The sequence below is a fragment of the Nannospalax galili genome, unplaced genomic scaffold, assembly GCF_000622305.1.
Source record: "Nannospalax galili isolate Female #2095 unplaced genomic scaffold, S.galili_v1.0 scaffold886, whole genome shotgun sequence".
NCBI classification, from domain to species: domain Eukaryota; kingdom Metazoa; phylum Chordata; class Mammalia; order Rodentia; family Spalacidae; genus Nannospalax; species Nannospalax galili.
Genome location: NW_008355971.1, coordinates 2884305 through 2908580, shown reverse-complemented (window position 1 = coordinate 2908580; position 24276 = coordinate 2884305). Strand labels below are relative to the sequence as shown.

Sequence of the window (24276 nt, the reverse complement as noted above, 5' to 3'; positions counted from 1 at the left end):
AGGGGGAGGGGGGGCCGCGCCGCGCGAGCCGTTGGGCCTGGCTCTGAGAAGGCGTAGCCGTCGCCGCCAGTGCCGTCGTCGCCGCGGCCAGGAAACACTAGGAGCCGAAGCGAGCGCAGCGTGGCGATGGGCGGGGGAAGAGCCCCGCCGGAGAGGCTGGGCGGCCGCCGGTGACAGGTGAGTGCGCCAGCGCGTGTCCCCGAGCGCCCTCCCCCCTCCGCGATGGTCGCGTCCGGGCCCCCCACGGGGCCGCGCTGGGCCGTACCACCGTGTTCTCCGGGCGGGGGCCGCGGACTGGAGCCCCCCCTTCCGGAACTGAGTCGGGGCGGGGGGTGCGGGGACAAGCTCGCGGGTCCGGGGGCGGTGGAGGGCCATACCATTGCGGCGGCGTGGGGAGCTCGCAAGTGTGCGGGCTGAGGGGCGGCCGAGGGGAATCGGGGAGACTGCTGTGCCAGGGGCGAGCCTTTGGGGCGGCATACCGTGCCAAGTGTGTAGGGCTGTGCTCCTCGGGGGCTCTGGGAGCCTGCCTTTAGTGTGTTTGCAGAGGTAGGGGGTTGGAGAGGGGTCCGTGCCACGGTTGCCGGGGGCCGCCTGGGGTGTACCACCTGGGCATGTTAGGGGAGCGGTGCCAGGCAGGCGTGACGCGGATCATATTTGAGGAGCGGGGCTCCGGGAGGCTTGAGTGTTGAGGGGCGTACTTTTGGGGGTGTGAAGCTGAGTGGGTGAGGAGAGCTTTCTGCTTCCTGTACTTAATGTGCAGGGGTGGGCGTTTACACGTCGCTCACCCTTTATTGAACTTTTTAATGACTTTGGGGAGAACTGATGGTTACTGGGCTGCTTTGAACCACGGGCATGTCTGCTCTCCTCTCCAGAACCCTCGCAGATTATTTCGCTTCAAGTTGTATGGGACATTCTTTGGCAAGTTCTTTCCTTCCGGGGGTAGAGATGTATCTTAGAACTAAGTCACTGAAGTTTTCTGAGCTTTAGGCTGGCACTCTATAAGGAAGGGGAGAGGCCATTGGGCTTGGACCTGCTTGTTACCTCTTGGGAGGAAGGTGGATTTGGAGGGGCAGCAGATCAAGGTGGCTGGGGACATCTTGAGTCTCAGGACTTTGACACACCATTTTTCTCTTTGAAGACCTGTTGGGGCCCAGTGAGAGGCCTCTGCTGGAGGAGTAAGGGCTTTGGATTAGTCTTGATTTTTCAACCTTGTCCACTCTTCCTTTTCCAGAGCAGCAGTTAAGAGTTCAGGCACTGCCTGACAGTGGGCATGGATGTGAAGAGGCGCTGCACCAGCCCTGACCACAGAAGCTTCCTCATCCCCGGCCGTGAGGCTGCTTGTGCTTCCCTGATAGCAGCCCAGCCACCTGTCCTGTTTATGATCCTACCAGTTGAGCGATAACAGTTGGCCTCTTGGTGAGGTTGAGTGCTGTTTTCCCAGCTGTTCCTCTGCATAGGCCAAGGGAAGTTCGGGGGGGGGGTGCCCCTTACCCAGCTCAGTCCGAGCTAGAGAGGAAGGCTGCTTTATAGGGCTTGGGATAGTCAGCTCCCCCACAGATCAGGTTCCTCCTTGTGGTCCCTGGGTGGGTGCTAGGAGCAGCCAACCACTGTCACTGTTCCCTAGGCCAGTTTGTAACCTTGGCTTGCTCTGTAGCCTTTGCCCTGGGTCTAGATTTCCCAGAGGACTGGCCACAGTGCCTGATTGACCCAGATGACCAGGCTTGTGATGTGGTCAAGGGGACAGAAAGTTTCCTTTCGTTCACAGCATTGGCTTCTACACTGACTGGTTTCCATGGGTTCTGGTTCCTGGAGAGAAAGGTCCAAGAGTGGTTTGAGGCAGTGAGTTCACTAGGGTTTTTCTCCACTAGGGATGTGGTCCTCTCCTGGTAGCTTTTAGAGGGTTTGCCTGATGGGGTTTATAGGTGCAGTAAAAGTAATGACCGTGAAACTGTTGGCTGACCTTAACTCAATGCATCCTGTGTGTTGCACACTGTGCAGGATGCCTAATATCTACAGTGGCAGGCACTCCTGTCACAATCTTTTTAATTGAGGAAACTGAGGCACAGAGACACATGATTTCCAGAGCTAGTGGATAGCATGTGTTTATAGAGCATTCACACCATGCTAAGTGTGTGATAGGCCATTTGCACATGGCTTCACTTGAGTCTCAAAATGTATCTACAGCAGTGTCTACAGAAACTTAAGAGTGAGGTAGGAATGTCATGCCCATTTTTACAGATAAGCTAACTGAGGTAGTAAGCCACATGGCTTTTGTTGTAAGTTCATACTCTGTCCAGCCTTGGACATGAGGCTTTTATATGGTGGATTTTGTTTTTGTTTGTTTAAGAGAGGTCTCTTTGACCTGGGACTTGCTATGTAGACCAGGCTGGCCTTGATCTCAGTGGATTTAAAGGCTTGTGCTTTGCTTCCTTTTTTTGCAGAGTCAGAAATTGAGGCCCTGGGGAACAGGTGCCTGCCTCCAGGTCTTATCAGATCCTTTGGCCAGTTGGGTTTAGACCCAGGTTAGTTAGGTCCTGGTGCCACACCTTTGCTCATCAGGTCCCAGGCTGGAGTGTGTCTCTGTCCCCTTGACACCTGCCCTGGCTGCCCTTTTTCTTTCACCCCCAAGTTGAAGTGCTGTGAATGTTCCTGTCCATGGTCACTCTAGCATTTCTGGTCTTGCTGGAGAAACTTGAGGTCCGAGCTCAGTTAGGACTTCTTTTAACCCTGGGCAAGTGTGTGCTGGGAGCTAGAAAAGCCAATAGGAAAGCCATGTAGGGAGGTGGCGACAAACCCGTGTTAGAGGCAGGTTGGGAATGTGCTCTTCTGGCTGTGATTTTTGGGCCACGGTTTTCACCTGCATGCCGCAGACAAGGCCGAGCACCCATCTCCAGCTGCTGTGAGGAGTCAGTGAGTTAATCTATTGAAACCAGGTGCCTGGTGCTGTGGAGGTCTCAATGAGCAGTCGGGATCTGTCATGGAACCAAGGCATCTGCCTAGCCACCATCCAGACATTTGATGTCTTGGTTCCCAGCTTCTGTAGAGTCATGTTGGACTGGCAAGATGGCTTAATGCTTGCTGTGCAGGCCTGGTCACCTGAGTTCAGTCACCAGAACCACACTTGTGCCATGGCATGTTGCCCGCCCCCCCATAAATACAATATTTTTAAAAGTGGTGTTGAAGTAATTCTAAGCACAGAATTCAAATCCAGCTCACCCATGTGCTGATTGTATGGTCTTGAGCAGGCATTTCAGCCTTCCTGAATGCCTTCCATCACCTGAATCTAGGGAACTACCAATGCCCTCCTCAGAGGGCAGCAGGGAAGGCAAGGTACCGCCGCCTCTTTATGCTTGAGACCAGTGATGGACATGTATATGCTCACGTGTGGCCTAGCAAATTGTAAGTCTTGCTACTGCTAGGACCCTGAGGGTCTTAGCCAGTTCACAGAACCTTGTCAGAGAACAGGAGAAATAGGCACATTAGTCTGTTTTCCAGATGCAGAGATGGGATGGCAGACAGTCAAGTGAAAGCCAATGAGTGCGGCTCCCCAGTCCCCTTCCTCTCCTGTGCATTTACTGCTTTCTGGGGTAGAATTTCTAGATCTTTCCTACATGTCAGACTCGGTGTTTACCCTTCCTTTGTATGCTTTTTTTGTTTGTTTTTTTTGAGACAGGGTCTCCCTATAGCTCTACCTGGCTTGGAACTCACTATGTAGACCAAGCTGGCCTTAGTCTCACAGAGATCTGCCTGCCTCTGCCTCTTGAGTGCTGCGATTAAAAGCTTATGCTGGGGCTGGAGAGATGGCTCAGTGATTAGGAGCACTGGCTGCTCTTGCAGAGGACCTGGGTTTGATTACCAGCACCCATGTGGCAGCTAACAGCTGTCAGTAACTCCAGTTCTAGGGGATCCGATGCCTTCTGACCTCCTCCAGCATTGCACGACATGGTGCACTTACATACATGCAGGCAATACCGTCATACACAAAAAATAAAAATATTTTAAAAAAAGTTTATGCCACCACACACAGCCTTAGAGTGGCAGGAAGAGTGGGCAGGGGGAGTAGTATGGGTGAGACGTGTGGTCATAGCAGAATCTAGAAAAGGACTTCGTTCATTGGTTGCCATTTATTGAGCACCTCCTGTGTGCCTGGTATTGCATCAGATGTCAGATACTGGGGGTGCACTGGTCAGAGTCCCTATCCTTGTGGAGCTGCGGGAGACCAACGGGAGGGTAAGGAAGGAGTTGGTTAGCTGTTAGTGGTGAGGTTGGAGGAGGTACTGGGGATTCTGTAGCTTCTTTAGGTGTAGTGGCAGAGAAGGCCTGTGTGTTGGTCTCAGGTGGGCAGGGTAAGAAGGAGCAGCATGTAGGATAAGAGGACAGCCTGGGGAGAAGCAGCGAGACCACAGTGTGAGGTTTGGAGGGAGGACGAGCTTGGTGAGGTGTTGGGATACACCTTGGGGAGGGAGGCCTTTGTGGATGGAGGAGCACAGGAGGCTAGTGGGTGGGGTGGGCTTTGCTCCCTCAGCCTGTAGACTGCCTGGAGAGGAGTTTGGCGTCTCAGGAGCAGCTTCTGAAGATTTAGGGAGTTGGAAAATGACATTGGCCTTGGAGGTTTTCAGGCTTCTTTCTGGGGTGGGGTAGGGTTGACTGATCTGGGCAGTGTTTCATGTGCCTCCCACTGCCCTCTTGAGAGACTCACTGCCTCACAACTGGTCTAATTGATCAGTCGAGACCCACTGGTTGCCTCACTCTTCTGTGGTTTCACACTGTTCTCCAGGGCCATAGCTGTACCATTTAGAGAGCGAGGCAGGGGCTTGATGGGCTGACCTGTCTGCAGGTCCCTTCCCAGTCCAGCCAGCCGCTGATGGCAGGCAACAGTGGGAATGGCAGTCATGCTAACAGAAAGGGTCCTTGCTGCAGAGCTTTCCCACTGTGGCCCACTGGGCTCTGTCCTTGGAAGGGTCTTGGACCTTACCTTCAGTGAAAATGGAGCTTAGCCCCAGGTCTGTGGTAGTACGTCAGGCTAGGGTGGCTGTTGCAAGGAGAAGATAAATGGAAGTCGGGAAAGGAGGGTGAGGACACTGTTTGGTTTGGACTAGCTAGTCAAGGAGGGCCTTCCTGAGAAGGTTGATACATGGGCACAGCCTGGAATGTCATGAGAAGTAACAACAGGCCTTGGGAAACTTTGAGGATGGAGGGAATTCCCTGTGCTTGCCATTTGATGGCTCTGAGAGCCCCTCTTACCTGTTACCTGTGTTGGGCCCTCAAGTGGAAATGTAGGGAACAGAAACCGTATTTGGATGATTTGGCCCTTTGGCACAGAGCTGCTTAGTAGCCTAAGAGCGGGTGTCTTCTGGTCCCATCTGTGAACCTGGTCCTGGTGTCCAGGGGTCCTGGTGTTTGTTTTCCAAGACTTGATCTGGGGTGCCATCCAGGAAGGAGCAGAGCCCCCTCAGAGTGAACCTTTGGGGTCTGTAGAAATCCTGGAGATGGGGATGGGAAGAGGTATGTTCTGTGGTTGATCTTGGTCAGGCTCCTGGAGAACCCAGGACAGCCCTTCTCTGGGCCTCTCTAGCTTCCCAGAGCTCTGTGCGGAAGGCCCTTAGCCACCAGGCCTGGTCTGTGCAGTGGGGTGGTTCTGTGGCAGGCTCTTCTGGACAGCCAGCCAAGCAGTGAGAGGCCCAGCTGGGGGAGACGGCCTGGGAGCAGGACCGGGAGGGGAGGAGGAAGGGAGGGCGCTGATGTGGGAGGGCCACAGGGTGGGATCTCAGCCTGGTCCTTTGGGGCAGGACCCACTGCCAACTCGGCACCCACGGCAGGACGGGTGTGCTCTGGGGGTGCCATAAGAACAGCAAGCTGGGCTGGCCAAGGAGAGACTTGCATGTCAGAGGTCCCTGCTGGAGGTTTCTGGAGCCCAGCTGCCCTGGCTCGTCTGCAGATGTTTCTAAGGGTGAGGCCAGAAATCCAAGCCTTTCTCCATTTGCTGCCTCAATGGCCTTCCCAAATGGAATGGGGCGGCTGCCACTGCTTTTCCCTTCCCAGGCCTGCTCTCAGGCTCTTCACCCTCTGTTAGTGATTGGATTGGCTAGTGATTTGGGTGGGGTGACTGATGGTGGAAAGCCCGGTTTCTGGCATTTTGAGGTTGCTATAGAGTGCTGGGAACCTGGGTTCACCTCTCTGAGGTGGTTTGCTTGGTTAAACATGGGAATGTTCCAGCAGGGGCATGGGAGGATTCAGAGAGCTAATGTATTAGAAAGCACCAGCCTCCTGAGAGGATGCTCAGTTGTTTTGAGCTGATTCTGCTGTGATTGATGGGCAGAAAAGGGCTCTGGGACCAGCAGTCTGTAAGAGTGGGTTCAAGGTTGGCACTTTGGGAGAGCGGGGCCTGATGAGCTAAGGTGCCTGCAGGGGAGGGCTCTATAACTCTGCTCCTGTATTGCCTTGTGCCTGTTGGCACTGTATGCAGTACAGGAAGGGTTCTCATCTCCCTCTAATAGATGAGAGAATAAGGCACACAAGGACACATAGCATGTCTTGTTATTTTTGGTTGTGTGGGGGGTGCATACAGGTGAGTTAGTGGGTGAGTGCGCCCATGGTGCGTGTCTTCCTCGCTCTGCCTTATTGCCTTGAGACAGGATCTCTAACTTAACCTGAAGCTCACTGTTTGAACTAGAGCTCTAGAGATATGCCTGTCTTCACTCCCCAATGCAGTGGTTACAGGAATATCCGACTGTGTCCAGCTTTTTATGTGGGTCCTGGCGATTAGAACTTAGGACCTGTGCTTAGAGAGCAAGCACTTTTACCCACTGAGCCATCTTATTGTTTTGGAGACAGACTCTTGCTATGTAGCCTAGGCTGACTCACTAGCATCCTCTTGCTTTAGCCTCCCCAATGCTGGGATTACAAGCTTGCAACACCATGCCTGCCTATATGGGCTTTTATTTTATTTTGGGAGTTGTTTTTTGTTGTTGTTTGTTTTGTTTTGAGGCAGGGTCTTCCTGTAATCCCTCTGGCCTGGAACTCGCTGTGTAGACCAGGCTGGCCTTGATCTCTCAGAGCTTCTCCTGCCTCTTATCTCCTGAGTGCTGGAACTAAAGGTGGACACCACCACGCCTAGCCCTGTTTTGTTTTTTCTGTTTTTTTTTTTTTAATTTTTTTAAATTATCAGGGCTGGAGAGATGGCTCAGCGGTTAAGAACACTTGACTGTTGTTGCAGAAGACCCAGATCGAATCCTAGCACCCACATGGCAGCTAACAGCTGTCCATAACTCCAGTTCCAGGGGATCCGACAGCCTCTTCTGACCTCCACGGACATTGCATGACATGGGTGCACTTACCTACATGCAGGTATACACGCATACACATAAAATAAAAATAAATAGGGCCGGGTGTGGTGGCACACGCCTTTAATCCCAGCACTCAGGAGGCAGAGGCAGGCGGATCTCTGTGAGTTCAAGGCCAGCCTGGTCTATGTAGTGAGTTCCAGGACAGCTGGGGCTACAGGGAGACCCTGCCTCAAAAAGACCAAAAATAGATAATAAAAATAAATAAAATTAAAAAAAAATTAATTATGTGTATGAGTGTATTGCCTGCATGTATGTAAGTGCACCTTACAAGTGTGTTGTGCAGTACCCTTGGAGGTCAGAAGAAGGCGTCGGGTCCTCTGGAATTGGACTTACAGATGGCTGTTAGCCACCATGGGGGTGCTGGGGACTGAACCTGGGTCCTCTGCAAGAGCAGCCAACGCTCTTAACTGCTGAGCCATCTGTCCAGCCCCCCTGTTTTGTTTTTTTGAGACAGTTTCCCTATATAGCCCTGGCTGACCTCCTGACTCTATTATTGAGTTTTGGGATTATAGATGTGCAACACCTCTACTAGCAGAAATAATCAAAAGCATCTGGGTATGGTGGTGGCTGTTTTGGTCTGGTCTTGTCTTTTTTTTGGAGACAGGGTCTCACTGAATAGAGCTCTAGCTGTCCTGGAACTCACAGAGATCCACCTGCCTCTGCCTCCCAGTGCTGGGATTAAGGGCATCCACCACCACGCCCCATTCGGTCATGTATATTCCACTTTGACACTAAATTTTTACTGAGTTATTCCTATGCCATGTGTGATTCTGGGTGCCAGGGAACAGCATCCAGTCCGGCAGAGGGATGGAAAAAGACTGCCCAGCAGAGGGGCCTGAGAATGGAACAGTGATGTGACTGGGTTTGGAGAAGGCAGCAGAAAGGCGGGGGTGGGCTGGGCAAGGTTGAGTTAAGCCCAGTAGAGCTGGCTTCTGGAGTGGCTGGAGCTGGGAGAGTGGAGAGGGCAGGGTGGCAGGACCCTGGGCCCAGGCCTTGGGAGGAGGAGCCAGGGCTTCATCCCTCAGAGGAGGACCAGGGAGCAGGAGGAGGGCTCTATGGGAAGGAGTTGGGTGGGATTGAGGTGGAGCCCCCCCCCCCCCAGTGAAGCAGGAAATGCAAAAAGCAGACTGCTTCAGAGATGGACTCTTACAGGGCCCAGCTTCTTAGACCTTTCCCAAGGCTTTGGGGTGGGACCTCGAGACAAGGTCTCCCTGTAGCTCCAGCTGGCCTACTCTGTAGACCAGACTGCCTCAAAATCACAGGTATCTGCCTGCCTCTGCTTCCCAAGTGCTAGGACTAAAGGTATGCACTACCATATCTGGCTTAGTCTCTCCTTTTTTTTTTTTTTGGTCTTTTTGAGGCAGGGTCTCCCAGTAGCCCCAGCTGGCCTGGCACTTGCTATGTAGACCAAGCTGGCCTTGAACTCACAGAGATCTGCCTGCCTCTGCCCCCCAAGTCCCAAGTGTTGGGATCAAAGGCGTGTACCACCATGCTGGACTGTTTTTTTTTTTTTAACTGTATTTTAATTTAGATGGACTTTTCAAAAACGTAACAAGCATGCCACAAATCATAATTCCAATAATTCCATCCTGACTATCTAGTCACCATGTTAATAAGAGGCTACTTTCCTGTCCTGACTGAGGCTCCGAATGGCTCTGGACTTCAGAATTTGCCTTTGTGTAAAAGCTGCCGCTGCTTTCAAATCCAGGCACTGCCACATCCCCAGATGTACCCTGAGCAACCCTCAGAAGATTGCCATAACAATGCAGGGTTGTCAAAATTTGACTTTTGAGATAACATAAGCATATGCTCAGTTTGATTGGTTTTATTCCCATTTTATAGATAAGGGAGTTGAGGATCAGAAAAGCACCCCAGACAGCCTAGAAGGGGCACTGCAGGGTTCTAGTGGTCACTGATCCTTCCAGGGAGGGATGGCTATGGTACAGGGCATCCAGACAGGTGCAGTAACTGTCTCTTTCAGTCTGAGAAAGTCCTGCCCACCCTCCTCAGGCTCCAGGTATCTACGTCCCAGGGGTCTATGGAGCAGCACCTCCAGTGTGATATGTCCTAGCCTTGTGTTCTCTATGGTGTCTTAAGTTTTTACTGTCTATTTATTTGATGACAAATAAAAGGAAAACGTGATTCTTCATTCACTGTAGCTATAATTCAGTTGACTTGTTCCACCCTGAGATGATCTGTACTGTTCAGTACATGGTCCTTGGTGGTCCTGTATCTAAGCCTGTGGCTCTGCCTTAACCTGCTCATCTGCAGAATGGGGATGCAGAATCGGGGGGTGGTACCATTTAGCAGTTGGGACTCATGTTAACTTGTGCTTGCGCTTTGGGAGCCCTCCCCAAATATCACTGTGTTAAGCCCTTGCCTTTTGCTCCTAGGTACCCTCAGGTTAAGGTAGGGATTCAGACCACAGAATGAGGGTATTTAGGGTGTAATAAAGTAGTTTACTAAACTGGAGAGGATGCCTCACCATCTCCATGAGTCTGCCTGTGTGTGAGAGTGTGTGTGTGTATGAGTATACACGTATGTGTTTGGGGTACCCCAGGTCTTTAGGGCAGCTGGCTGGATATGGTAGGGGACAATGTGAGGAGGGTGGTGGCTCTGTCCCTTGGGGGCAAAGGCAAAGGGAAGTGCATTTAGAAGTTCAATGGCAAGAGTCCAGTTTCTTTAGCTGTGTGTTTCTTAGCTGTGTATACCCTAAATCCTTTCTACCTCCACTTCCTCTTCCATCAGGTGTGGATCCTATGATTCCTAAGTGAGGCACGTGATAGAAGTGTCAGGCCCAATGCACAGGGGTCCAGTGGAGAGGAAGGCTGTCATATGGCTCCTGCACTGAGGACCTGTAGCTCTGCTCTGGGGGCAGAGGGTCCATGCCCTGTCCCTTGCCTTGCCAAACCCACAGGCTCCCATCTCCCTCCCAGAGAGAAACAAAGCCCTCAGAGATGCCGCCGCAGCTCTGCCCTGCCTGGTTCCCTGCTCTTTCCTCTCTCCCCTCACTACAGAGCCTTTTACCCTGCTTGGTGTGCTCTCTCCAGGTCTCCATGTGGTTTGTCTGGTTCACATGATCACTCAGATGTGACATCACCATCTCCATGAGTCTGCCTGTGGCCTCCCCCTGGTCCTTTCTATGCTGTTTTTCTCCATGACATTGGTCATCTTGGGTACACTATATAATTTGCTTATTTTGCCCCCTTCTGTGGTAGGGCTTCTCCTTGGGTTGCTAGTGGTGGCATAGTGGACGCCACATTTGTGGGGTGAATGAATGTGGGGTATTTTGTTTTACCTTCACCTGACAGAATGGAGCACAAAAGCTGTGGTTCTAGTCATCAGTCCTCCTGGAATTAAAGTTCTGGCCCTGGCCCTGTGCTGGGTAGGACTAGAAACACGGTGAGGACCTGGGGGCAGACTCTGTCCCTGCCTGTGTAACTTCCAGGCCAGCAGAGAAGGCCACATTACCAGAAGCAAGTAACACCCAGTGTTTCTACCCACCAGAGGTACATTCTGTGAGGGGAAAGACAGACTGAGCTATGAGGGCCTGCCCTTGTTCTGGGAGGAGGCACTCAGGGAGGTTTCCCTGAAGAAAGGAGGATTAGGCTGGGAAAGCTGGGTGAACAGCATCTGGCTAGGGCAACAGCATGTGCAAAGGCCCTGGAGTGAGAGCAGAGTTTTCAAGGGACTTAGAGACGGGGGAATTGGACATACTGATCTGATGAGGCTGGAGGAAGGACTGAGGGAGGTGGGCCCTGACAGCCTCCTTAAGGGCCTTGGACATGTTCCATGGGCATCTAGAAAAGGCCCTGTGTCCTGGCAGCTGTACTTGGACGAAACCTTAAACTGACTTTGGTTTGTTCAGTGCATAGCCAGGCAGACTCCAATATATGACATGATTTCTCAAGGTGCTGTAAGGCCCTGGCAGGGTGAGGGGGAAGGTGTGTGTGTTGGGGGTGGCGGAGAAGACAAGGACATCTGTTCTGTGCTTATTCTTGTGCTAGTCTCTTGCAGCCTGCCCACGCTCACCCTGCCCTCAATCCTACCTGCTCCACAGACAGATGGGGTGGGTAGGGGAGTGCGTGCTGAAGAAGACAGTCTTTCATCCATCACCTTCTCACCAAGGAGGTGGAGTAGGTAAAAATTCACATGTTCAGAAATACCCAGTGTCTCCATCCACCAGAGGGAGTAATACTGCCGAACCATTACAGCTACTGCCTTTGGAAGTCTTCAGATGGGATCCTCAGGCCACCTTGAGTCCCACATCCAGGACTGTGTTAGCACAGTTCCTTCTAATGCCTTTTTCTGTGCCTGTGACACTTAAGCACCTACCTCCTCATGATCTGAAGACACGAGATCTGCACTGATCCTGTGCCTCTGCTAACTTTAATACAAGGGCCACAGGCCATACGTTTATATCCATCATAGGGTGAAGGTCAACAGTGTCAGCGAGGCAGAACTAAGACAAGATCTTGGGCATGTGGGCATGTGTCTGGGTTTCAGAAAAGGGGCAGAACTTGATAAGTGCCAGTGGACTGTGCGTGTGAGATTCCATATGAAGTGTTAAACATTCGGGGGTAGGGGGGACCTGGAAGCTCACATCCCGTAGTAGCCAGCACTGCAGCAGACCCCTGTTGTACAGACCTCTGTCAGGGGCCTGTTGCTTCTAGGTTTTTACTACTCTAGCAATAATGCCCTTAAGGCAGCGGTTCTCTGGTGGGAGTGGCTTTACTTCACCCCACCCTCACCCCCCTTCAGTAATACTTGAAGATGTTTTGATGACCATGTGAGATGAGAGCCCTTGGCTTCCTGAGTAGAGACTTGGGAAGCTGCTGAGTGTCTTGCTGTGTACCCCGCCCCACCTCCCTGTCACTAATGAGTCCCACTTTAGAACCCTTCACCCTAGCTAGCATGGTGATGTGTACCTGCAATCCCAGCACTGGGGAACTTGAGCCAGGAGAATCAAGATTTTGAGACCAGTTTTTGCTACCTACCATAGTGAGACCTTGTCTTAAACAGAAACTTCATGCTTGGCATTTACATTCTTTCTTTTCCTCCTCCCACCTCTCTTTTTTTTTGTGTGTGCTAGGTTGGAACCCAGGGTCTCCCATATACCAAGTGAGCATCCTACCACTGAGCCATGCCCCCAAGCCTCTTTGTAGTTGATATTTTGAGACAGGATCTCACTAAGTTGCCCAGGCAGGCCTTGAACTCATTCTGTACCTCAGACAGGCCTTGAACTTTCAGTCCCCTGTTTCAGCCTCCTAGAGAGCTAGGATTCAAGACCTATACCACCACACCCAGTATTTTTTTTTTGTTTGATTGATTAATTGATTGATTGATTGATTGATTGAGGTATGTTTCTGTATGTAGTCCAGGCTGGCCTTGAACTCAATATCCTCCTGACCACCTTCTGAATGCTAGGATTACAGGTGTGTGCCACTATGCCCAACTTGGACTTTGATTGATTCCATTCCCAAGTTGTCCTGCGACCTCCACATGCATGCCATTGTATATCCATACATACATATATAATATATATATATATATATACACACACATATATGTAGTGTGTGTGAGAGAGAGGGAGTGCTTGTGCCATGTTGTACAAGTGGAGGTCAGGAAACAACGTGGCAGTTGATTTTCTCTACCATGTGAGTCTTGAGGATTGAACTTAGGCTGTTAGGCTTACTGGCAAGTGCCTTTACCCCCCGACCCATCTTGCCAGCCCTGACACGGTATTTGTGCAGCGCGAGTTCCTTTGAGCATGTGAACATTTTCTCTGTCATTGATTTTATCAAAATTCCCCTCATAAAATGTGGACCACTTAGCAGGATGGCTTCCCTAGCCCCTGAATTCCCACAAGCAGATGCTGCCTGTGAAATTTTCTTTCTGAGCAGGTTCTCCTCCTCCTCTAGGAGATAAGCCTGGATCATAGGGCAGGTGACAGGCTTTGGGAGCACGGGGTGGGGGTGTCACTGCTACTGCCTCAGCAAGACTTACAGGTGTCAGGAAGAAGCTTTCAGCCAGTGCTGCCCAGTCCCAGGAGATGGAAGGCTCTGCTGCCTTCCTGCCTCTCTGAGCCCATCTGTGAGTCTGGCATGGAAACCAGATCAGAGTGAGGGTGTTGAGGGGATGGGAACCAGCTGCAGAGGGGGAATCCAGCTAATTTTGAGCTGCTTCTGGTACAAAGCATTACTTTATGTATGTCCGTTTTATAGGGTTTTTTGTTTGTTTGTTTTTTTATGTTTTGAGTACTGGGGATTGAACCAAGGGCCTTGTGCATACCAAGCAACCTCTCTCTCACTGAGCCATGTTCATAACCCACTTTTTTAACTTTTTACTTTTAGACAGGGTTTCTCTGTAGCCCCAGCTGGCGTGAAACTTGCTATATAGACCAGGCTGGCCTTCATCTCACATAGATTCACCTTCTTCTTGCCTCCCAAGTGCTAGGATTAAAGGCTTGTACCGTCACACCCAGCCAATTTTTAATTTTGAGACATGGTCTCAGTAACCTAGGCTGGTCTCGAATTCACTCTGTGCCTAGTAGGCCTTGAACTTGCAGAACTCTTTGCTTAACCTCTTGAGTAGCTGGGATTATAGGCCTGTGCTATCAGGCCCAGCCATTCCATAGGTTTTTATTAAGCACTTATGTGTGTCCATTACTGTAAGCCTAGAGGGATTCAGTGATAATTAAGTCAGGCAGGAGTCACTACCCTCCCTCCCTGTGCTGCAGTTGTAGGGCAGATATTGATAGTAAGCTGATGAACAAGTGAAAATATATAATCTGGTGGTCTTACAGGGAAAAGTGAAGGGTAAGGGAGGCAGGGTAAGAGGTCTGGAAGGCTTCTCAAAGTAATGCAAACAGTCCTTAGCTGGTGTCCTGTGGCCTCCCCCTTCCCTCTGGGAGCAGGTGTTTGGGATTCCTTTGGAAGTGTCCTGGTGTGTCTCAGAAGGCAGGTACTGCTGGAGAAATGACTCAGAGGTTAAGAGCACTAGCTGCTCTTGTAGAGGACTGAGGTGTGGTTCCCAGCACCTACATGGCAGCTAACTATCATCTATGACTTCAGTTCTAGGGGATCTGACACCCTCTTCTAGCCTCTACAGGTATTGCATGACATAGGTACACTTACATACATGCAGGCAAAACATCTATACATGAAATAAAAATAAAATCTTAAGAAGGAGGGCACCTCTGGGATGGAGGACTTTGGAGAAATAAGGGGGCATGGTACAAGGCCTCTTAAGATTATGGGGCATCTCTGGTGACTTTGGCTTTTGCCCCGGTGACAGGGCATAGGAGAGTTTGAGGTGAGGATGGATGGGTTCTGGCCTCAGAGTATCACACATGACAAACTGGAGGAGGGATAGGGACAGAGTCCTGGGATCTATTTGAGGCCTCACATCCTGGTAAGCCTCAAGATCCTCAGTGACTCTGGTTTTGTAGAGCCTAGCTTGTTTCCTTGGAAACCCAACCAGGATAAGGTGGGCCCTTTCCTGCTGCTCTCTGCCCATGAGCTGCCAGTTCAGACCCTTGGTGATGTGTAATAATTACCTCTTGGATCTGAACCCAGAGCTGTGAGTTGTAACTTCCAAAGGGGCCTCTGTTTGGATACCATTGAGAACTAGTCCATGAGCCGGACAGATGAAAATAAGGTCCGGGCTGGAGAGATGGCTTAGCAGTTAAGAGTGAGTGCTGATCTTCCAGAGGACCTGAGTTTACTTCCCAGCACCCACATCTGGTGGCTCACAACTGCCTGTAGCACCAACTCTAGAGGGATCCAGTGCCTTCAGTCTCCAAGGGTACCTGCAGTTTAGTGCACATACCACATACACATGGACATAGTTTAAAATCTTAAAATAACAATCATACAGAAAATTTTGTGTATGTGTTTTCCTGTGGGTGGTGTGTGTGCATGTACATGTGCACACTGGAGAACAGAGGACAACCCAGACTATAATTCTTCAGGCACCATCCATTTTTCTCTTAGCCGGGTCTTTCACTGAACTCAAGTTCACCAAGTACAGTGAGCCTCAGGGGTCTGTCTCCCTGTCTCTGCCTCCCCTGCCCCAGCTTTTTCGCATGGGTTCTGGGGATCGAATTCAGGTATGAATCTGTCATTGAGTGTTTGAGACCTAAGATTAGTCTGTGCTACCCAGAACTGTGCTTCTGTACTCAGAAGCATTTTGTTTTGTTTTTGTGGGTTTAAAAAAATATTTTACTATTTTTATTTTATGTATGCATTTAGTTTGCTTTCAATTGCTATGACAAAACACTCTGACCAATGCTAACTTGGGGAGGAAAGGCTTACATCTCCTGGGTCACAGTTCATCACTCAGGGAGCCCAAGGTAGGAACTCAGGGCAGGAACCTGGAGGCAGGAGTTCAAGCACAGGCCATGGAGGAATGCTACTTACTGGCTTGCTCCCCTGGCCCCTGCTCAGCCTGCTTTCTTTTACAATACAGGACCACCTGCCCAGGGATGGCACCACCCACTATGGGCTGGGCCCTCGAACATCACTCAACAATCAAGAAAATGCCCCACAGACATGGCCACAGGCCAGTCCAATGGAGGCAACCCCAGTTGAGGCTCCCTCTACCCAGGTGTGTCAAGTTGACACTAAAGTTTTCTAGTACAGTAGGTGAGTGTATTGCTTACATGTGTTAAGTGCACCTATGTTGTGTAATAATGCCCTCATATGTCAGAAGAGGGTGTCAGATCCCCTGGAACTGGAGTTATAGATGCTTGTTAGCTGCCATGTGGGTGTTGGGAATTAAACCCTGGTCCTCCGGAAGAGCAGCTAGTGCTGAGCCATGTCTCCAGCCCCTTGTTTCGGTGTTTTGTTTGTTTGTTTGTTTTTTCCTGGTCTTTTTGAGACCAGGTCTCCCTGTAGCTCTAGCTGGCCTGGAACTCCCTATGTAGACTAGGCTGACCTTGAACTGACAGAGATCTGCCTGCCTCTGTCTCCCCAGTGCTGGGATTAAAGGCGTGTGCCACCATGCCCGGCTTTTGTTTTTGTGTTTTTGAGACAGGCTTTTACAGTGTAGCTCTGGCTGGCCTCCAACTCATCATGTAGTTAAGGCTTGCTTCCAAATCATGACAATTCTCCTGCCATAATCTTCCAGGTGCTGGCCTTACTGGGGTACTGCCATGCTTGACTTCCAGCCACTGTTTAAACAGAATAAGATCTCACGAGCATAGTCAGAGGACCTTGGGGACCATCCCTAGTCACTTTCCCCTTGTCTAGAGCTCACCACCCATGTGATTTCATTTCTGTAGCCAAGAAATGGCAGAGCTGGGATCTAAGGTCATGAGGACTCTGGAGTCGTCCTCACTTGTAGCTGGCCAGGCCTTCCTCAGGGGAAACTAAAGCCCTCAGCCCTCCTAGGGAAGTGAGGGAATCTTGCTTCAGGAGCTAAAAGACCCAAGTGAACCTTCAGTGTCAGCTCAGTTTCCAAACTGGAGTTCTCCTATATGGCTGTTTTCTTTGTTATAAAGTGTAGAGAAAGATACTTTCTCAAGAGCAGTGAAACCAGCTAGCTTTAAAGCAGAGCCCTCTGTGGCCACAAGGGAGCACTGTCAGCCTCCAGGAGTCCTCCAGCTCTGGTCCTCCCCAGCACAGCCACTCTTGCCTTTGCCATGCTGGTCTTTGATGTTATTGCAGGTTGTTTTTTTTTTTTTTTTTAAATATTTTTTAAAATTTATTTTTGTTTTATGTGTACGAGTGTATTGCCTGCCTGTATGTGAGTGCACCCATGTCATGCAATGCCGTGAAGGTCAGAAGAGGGCTTCAGAGTCCCCTGAAACTGGAGTTAAGGAAGGTTCGTAGCCGCCATGTGGGTGCTGGGAATCAAACCCGGGTCCTCTGCAAGAGCAGTCAGTGTTCGCTAAGCCATCTTTCCAGCCCCTGTTACTGCAGTTTTACAGACAAGAGAGCAGTTCCTAACTAACAGGCGTAGTCTGCCTGCCTTACTTGCTTACTTCCATCGTATTTGGCTTCTTCTACTGGGTCTTATGCTCTTTTGTCTCCTCCATGATGTGTAGATGAACACCTGGGTCCTTTCTGTTTGGCCATTGCCACTAGTAGTTTATTCCTCCTCCTATGGGTAGGCGCCTAGCAGTTGGGGTCATTGTGAACATTGCTGATGTGAACCATCATGCATGTCTGTTGGTAATATTTCTGTTGGGCTGGGAAACTGCTGGTCATAGGATAGCCATATATTGAGATTTAATTATTACTGACAGTTTTCTGTGATGGTCTCACCATTTTGTACTCCTGCCAGTAATTCACACTTGGCATAATGATTTTTTATAAGTTTAGCTGTCCCAGGCTGGTGGTTTTAATCTGCATTTCCCCATAACTAAAGAGATTTGTGTGTTCTATTGTTCGGGTGTCCTTTTCCGTGAGATACCTTTATTCTTTCCACCATGCCTCCCAGGTGGCTCATGCCTAGTCAGCAGCTGCACCGCAGCCCTGGCCTTCAGCACGTTCACGTGTGGCCATCATAAGACGGAAACAGGAGTTGGTGATGGGGCCATACAAGGGCTCCTGCTGTGGAGTATGCTGCACAGGGCTGCCAGGGCAGGTCTCCACGTGCTCTTGAGCTCCACAGGCAGGTCTCTGTCCCCCACCTGGGTGTCCTCGGCCTACAGCTCCCCAGTGAGTAGGCCATCCGTCTGCTTGGCTGTGCCTCCTGGTATTTCATCACCACAGGACTGCGTCAGAGACACCTCAGCTGAGGCTCCACCTTCAGTGGGAAGATGGGCTAGAGCCAGGCAGGACACAAGGGATCTTCCAGTCCCCCCCACCCCACCCCCCCAGCTGCTGCTGACTTCCTAGTCACTGAAACAAGACTGTAAAAGTGGCTCTGGTGTGCCGAACTTCGGCAGGGCCCTACTGCTCAGCTAGGAGACCCAGGTAAATGGCTTTCCTTTACTAAGCCTCTGTCCTCACCTGGGCATGTCACAGACCCTCTGGTAGGGTGTTGGTTGTGTCAGTACACCCTGCTGGCAACAGCTCTCAGACTCTGGAACCCTGACCATTCCTGGCCACACCTGGCTGCCTTTACGTGTCTTTGAGGAACGCAGCTGTGTGGAGGACTGTGTATCAGACGGCAGCTGGAGAGCCAGGCCCTTTGCTCACACTGGGTACTTGAGCGCTACTGGATCTCAGAGGCTCTGAGGGATGGCATCGCGATGGACACTTAATCTGTACTCCAGCTCTTTGAGAAGTATTCTGAACTGAGCCCATAGCCGGGACGTTTGGTGCTGGACCCGACCCTGAGCAGTCAGTCAGTTTCTCTGGCTTCCCCTGTGTGCTGCTCCTTTTGCCTTGAGACCTTTGCATTTCCTCTTCTGCCTGAAATTCTTTTCCTTGTGCTTCTGCTTTGTTCACCCCCTTGGTTACTTGAGGCATCTGCTCAGTGCCCCCTGCAACGTGTGGCTACATAACACCCTTGCTATTTCCCCCTTGTTTTTCTTGTCAGCACCTCCTTACCACCTGATATCATTCATGCATGTTTGTATGGTTCTGTCTTCCCCTGCCAGAATGTGAGCTTCATGAGGCCCGTCACTGTGTCTTAGTGATGCTCTGTCTCCAGCACCCAGGCCAGTGCCTGGAGCTTAGGGCACACTCAGGAAAGACTGGTGGCACAGGCAGAGTTCAGATGTCTCTGCAGCTAGATCTGGGCTAGCCTGGGGCTTTTTGGGAGACTCAGCTCATTCATTGCTGGGCTAGCCTTTTTTTTTTTTAATGTGGATTCATATGGGAATCCATTTTATCTTTTTAAATATTTTATTATTTTTATTTTATGTGTATAAAAGCGTATTGCCTGCATGTATGTTAGTGCATGCGTGTTGTGCAATGCCACAGAGGTCAGAAGAGAGCTTCAGATTCCCCTGGAACTGGAGTTAAGGATGGTTTGTAGCCTCCATGTGGGTGCTGGGAATCGAACCCGAGTCCTCTTCAAGAGCAGTCAGTGCTCTTAACTGCTGAGGCATCTCTCCAGCCCCAAGCTAGCCTTCTTTAATAGTGTGGGGGAACTGCCTGAGGAGTGCACAGGAGCACCCAAGTGCAGCCTCTGAGATGAGATCTGAGAAAGCGCTGTTGTTCCGAGGCCCTGAGGAGGGAGACTGGCAGGGTAGAGCAGTTGCTGTCGTGATGATGAGCCTTTGCTTTCTAGGTTCAAGAACAGCCCATGTGGCCACTTCAATGTAAGGAGGACTTGGTTCTCTTTTCTAAAGCACATTGGGGAGCTGGGAAGGGTTTGGGCAAAGAGGGGACAAGGTCAGATATAGATGCAGTTGGGGGATTAGAGCAGAGGCTGGGGGCCATGGGAGAGGCCTGAGAGGGCCCACCTGGGCCTTCAGGACTCAGCCTGAACAGGGTGGGCATGCAGGATGGGTAAGCATGCAGCTGCTGGAGCAGTTGGAAGCCTGGACAGCCTTGAGTGCCAAGCTGAGGACCAAGCATTTGTTTTTTGCAAGGACATGGTGAGCCACAGAGGACTTTGAGCTGAGGAAGGACAGAGTCAATTTAAGAGTCCCTCTGGCTGCTGAGTTGAGGCAGGGAGGTGGGACCCTCAGAGGATGGGGAGTAGTTGGGGTTGCCATTGGCGGGATATTTAGGACTGAAAGGCCCTGTGTGCCTGTGTAAGTTGGGATGTAAAGTGTCACACATGTACAGGGGAGGTCCCGGCCTTCCTCACTCCTTCAGTGCCTTTGCAACCTTGAGTCCAGCTTATGATTCTTACCCTCCCGTCCTCCTCCCTGTCTCTAGCCACCTTGCCTTTCCTCTGCTTCCTCCCATTTACCTCCCTTCCTTTCACCCCCAGGCCTGGGCAGCCTGCCACTGTCACATGCCAAGCAGTACCATGTCCGGCCCACCAGCTCCCCTGGGGCACGAGAGAAAGCTGATGCCCATGCTGTCCCTAGAGCCAGCTGCCACTTCTCTGGGGGCCTCTGTAGCTCCTAACCTGATGTCCGCAAATAACCCTGGACTGGGAGAGGCACAGGGTTCCTTGGGCTCTGTGGCCCTGTCCAGGCCCAGGCTCCAGGTAGGAGCCCAACTGGCAGTTTCCTGTGTACACCCTTCTCTCCTCTGCTAAGGGAATCCGAGACAACACCAGCCTAGGCGTCTGTTGGCTGTAAGTGTCCAAGGACAGAGGCAGATGTCTTGGGGAAGGGACCAGGGCTTTAGTCAAGCCCCTAAGACTGGCTTCTAGGTCCCAGGCAAGTGTGTGTGCAGTAGATTCCTTCAGTGTGTGCTGGAGCTGAGATTGTGGTTTCCTTATTCTTCTGGTGGGGCAGGGAGGGAACTGAGGCCAAGGGATGACATGGGTGTCTCAGCACTTAGGGGAGAGGGTGCTTACTTTGCCAAAGGTGGCAGGTTGATTTGGAAAGGGTGTGTGTGTGTGTGTATGTGTGTGTGTGTGGTGTGTTCACGTGTTCATGCTCTTCAGGCAGACAGATGTTGGTGTCTTTGAGCACGCCCTTCATGCCCTGGGCTGTCTGATTCATCCTGGGTTACCTCAGCACTGGGGCATGGCAGTGAGGCCACAACTATCTTGCTCTCTCTTGCCCAGCCAGAGGCAGGGAGGGAGGAGCCTGGGTGTGGGGCCTGTGACATTGGGCTCCTTAGGGACCTATGTATCTCCCATAGGACTGATCCCTGAGGGGAAGCTCTCCCCAACTGCCTGCCTGCATCCACTGTTTAGCAAGCCAAGGAGCCAGAAGGCCTCAGAGCTTGAGGGAGGGCCTGGGCACATCCCTCCTACTCTTATGGCTCCTTTCTTCTCTATTACAGACTGCACTGTGTCCACGGCACCTCCTGCATGTCCTGCTGCCTTGAACTGTCCCAAGTAAGGTGACAGCGTGTCACGCTGCCACCATGAATGAGGTGTCTGTCATCAAAGAAGGCTGGCTCCACAAGCGCGGTAAGGGGTCACTTCTGCCCACCACATTATGTCTCCCTCTTGTACTCTGTTCCTCTCCAGCACCTGATACCCCAGCAAAGGAGCCATTGTCTTGTGGCCCTAGATGGATACTCTGAATGAGCCCAACCTAGGCCTCGGCTCTGCCTGTCTGTCAGTAATCTCATTTACAACCCCATCTTAACAGGTGAAGAAACTAAGACGGGGCAGTCACGTAACTGAAATAACACAGCCAGGCACCAGTCAACATTCACAGATGTGAGGCTCTGGGACCTTGTTGAGGTCATGTCCAATGGAGAGTGGGGACAGAGAGGGAGACATCCTGTTAAGTGATGAGAAGTGCTGGCGAATTTGGGGTCCAAGAACTGGATAGAGACAGTCTGGAGCAGGGTGTACTCTGAGAAGATGACAGTAAGCAGAGCCTGGAGGAGGTGCAGGAGCCACACAGATAGCCTTGCAAGGGTGTACCAGGGGAGGGATAGCAAGGACAAAGGCTCTAAACACATGTGCCCAGTGTTTCTAGGAACAGTGTGGCTAGAGGAGAGTGAGCACGGTGAGGTGGAAGCCAGGCAGGGCAGCCACAGAAAGGACCGTGGCTTACTTCTGCAGGAGGCAGGAAGCTTGGGCTATTGGGAGCCAGGTGGGACTTCGTCCAGTTGTATGATGAGAAGCTGAGACCCTGGTGAGGCTGTGGACAAGGAAGAGACTAAACCTTGAGGGCTTAGGGCCACCTGTGCCCTGCGCCACTGCCTTGTGACCCTGGGAGACAGTTAGGAAGCAGCATGTGCTGAGAGTTGGCTTTGTCACTGTTGGCTTCCAGGGACCTCCTGGAGAGGAAGGGTGCCAGGCCTGGGGAGCTGGTCCACAGGCACTTCATTCACTCAGCACTTAACTCATGGAGCAGCTCCTGGAGACTCAGCAGTGAGCTGGCCAGGCAGATGCCCCATCTTGGTGGTAACATGTGATATCCTAGGGGAAGATAGGTGTCCAGACAGATTTGCATATCAAGTGGTGGTCTATGCTGTGTAGTAAAAATCAGGCGACAGAGGAGGATGGGTGTGAGATGCCTAGAGCGGGGAGCTATGACAGGGTGGTTGGAGAAGGTTTCCTGGAGGAGCAGCAGCATGTGGCTAGAGGGGACAGCCAGAGCTTCCTGAGGGGAGTAAGAGGGGCACATTTGAAGAACAGGTGGCCAATGAGAACCCTGTCCTGCCCTGTCCCAGCCCACAGGCAGCAGCAGTAGTGAGGCACTCCTCACTACAACAGAGACCCATTTCTTGTTTCCTTCACAGCAGGGTGGCACCAGGGCACCCTGGCCCAGCCCCCCCCAGACTGAATCCTGAGTTTGAGACTGTCATTGCAGCCATCCAGACCTTGGTACCTGTCGAATTCTAACGTTGGCTCTGCCTCTTCCTCTTGATGTGTCAGTGGGCAGGCCGTGCCACCCGTCTTGAGTCTTTTGTTCTTTTTGAGATGAGACCTTACCTTTTGTAGTCCAGGCTGGTGTTAGGGTTGTGGCAATCTTCCTGCCTCAGCCTCCCAAGTGCTGGATTACAGGCATGTACTACCATGCTTGGTTCTGAGTCTGTAAGATGACTCAGGTGTCTGATGATGTCAGCCTCTTCTCAGGCAAGGATTTTCATGTGACACATTCACTGTGGTGTCTTCAGTGTCTCAAGAAGTGCTTGACATAGAACAGGTACTCAGTAACAAATGCTGAGTGGGTGATTGTGATTGTATGTGGTACACCTGTGCCAGGCTCTTGGGGGTCTGTCATTCAGCTATGGTTTTCCTAGACTCACTGGGCTCAGGTGTGAGGAGGCTTGTTGAGTGATGGGGAGTTTGTCTCTGGCCCAAACTTGACTGATAAAGTCAGTCTCAGCTCTGGCTTCTTTTAAGGCTTCTTGTCTCTGTTTGTGCTTGAAGTGTTCAGTCGAACTGCCCACTGGCCTGTCCTTGTCTTTTGTGCAGACCCAGCTTGGATGCACCTGCCTTGACTACATATGCACACACATACACATGCACACTGGTTACTTCTAGGCATCCCTGGTCTATCACCTGAGCAGCAGCTGGAGCTGGATTGGACAAGGAGGGCTCTGCTGGCTTTTAACATCTTGGCATAACATCTTGGCATCTGTGCTAACCCACTCTCACCCCTGGCTGTCAGTCCCCAGGCTCTGTCCCTGGCCAGTAAGGTGTAGTTGAGTTTTTGTAGGTGCCCTCTAAGGAACCTGCCATCTTACCAACCAGCAGCAAAAGTGGTTGCCAGAGACCTCAGCACAGAGGTGGCAGAACTGGGGTGGGACCCCAGCCCTCTGCTGTATTAGTTTTCTGTTACTGTGATAAAACACCCTGACCAAGATAGCTTATATAAGGAAGATTTTTTTTTTTTTTTTGGCTTGCCATTCCAGAGGGATCAGAGTCCATCTTGGAGGGGAGGCATGGTAGGAGGCAGCTGGAGCAGAAAGCCGAGCACTCACAACAGGAAGCAGAGAGAGCAGCAGCTGGAAGTGGGATGAGGCTGTGAACTCTCAGAGCCAGCCCCAGTGTTGTGCTTCCTCCAACGAGGCCATACTTCCTAAACCTTTGCAAACAGCAGCACCAACTGGGGCCTGTGGGGGATGTCTTCAAATCACCACAGATGCTAAACTCGTGCTGAACTCAAGGCCTGGCCTACATGCTGCCTCCTTTTCAGCAGGGTCTGAGAGTATAGCTGATGAGTTGCTTGTGTCCCTGTAAGTGACACAGCTTTAGCATATCCCCGTAGGAGTGACACTGGCCAGCCCTCCCAGATAGCCTTGTCACGTAATGGAACCTGTCTCAGTTTCCTTATTTGCCTATGGGGATTAGACTGAGATGATATTTTTCCTTTCCTTTAGGCTTCTTGTTCTGGAACTCACTATGTAGACCAGACTGGGCTTGAACTCATAGAGATCTGCCTGCCTCTGCCTCCCGAGTGCTGGGATTAAAGGCGTGCGCCACCATGCCCAGCAAA

At 51.3% G+C, this 24276-nt stretch overlaps 1 protein-coding gene across 3 annotated transcripts in view; it reads left to right on the top strand.

Moving 5' to 3' along the window:
- Window positions 1–6: 6 nt before the first annotated feature.
- The window catches only part of Akt2 (AKT serine/threonine kinase 2), a 56550-nt gene continuing 32280 nt past the window's right edge, over window positions 7–24276 (top strand). Inside the window, exons 1-3 of one of the 3 annotated variants that reach the window (XM_008853988.2) lie at window positions 7–177; window positions 1232–1416; window positions 21155–21284. In XM_008853988.2, coding sequence (XP_008852210.1) covers window positions 21239–21284 — 46 coding nt within the window. In that variant the 5' untranslated portion in view covers window positions 7–177; window positions 1232–1416; window positions 21155–21238. Of the gene's footprint in view, window positions 178–1231; window positions 1417–5927; window positions 5951–21154; window positions 21285–24276 lie in introns of those variants that run through there. The other 2 variants (XM_008853987.2, XM_017803425.2) reach the window with 2 other exon arrangements.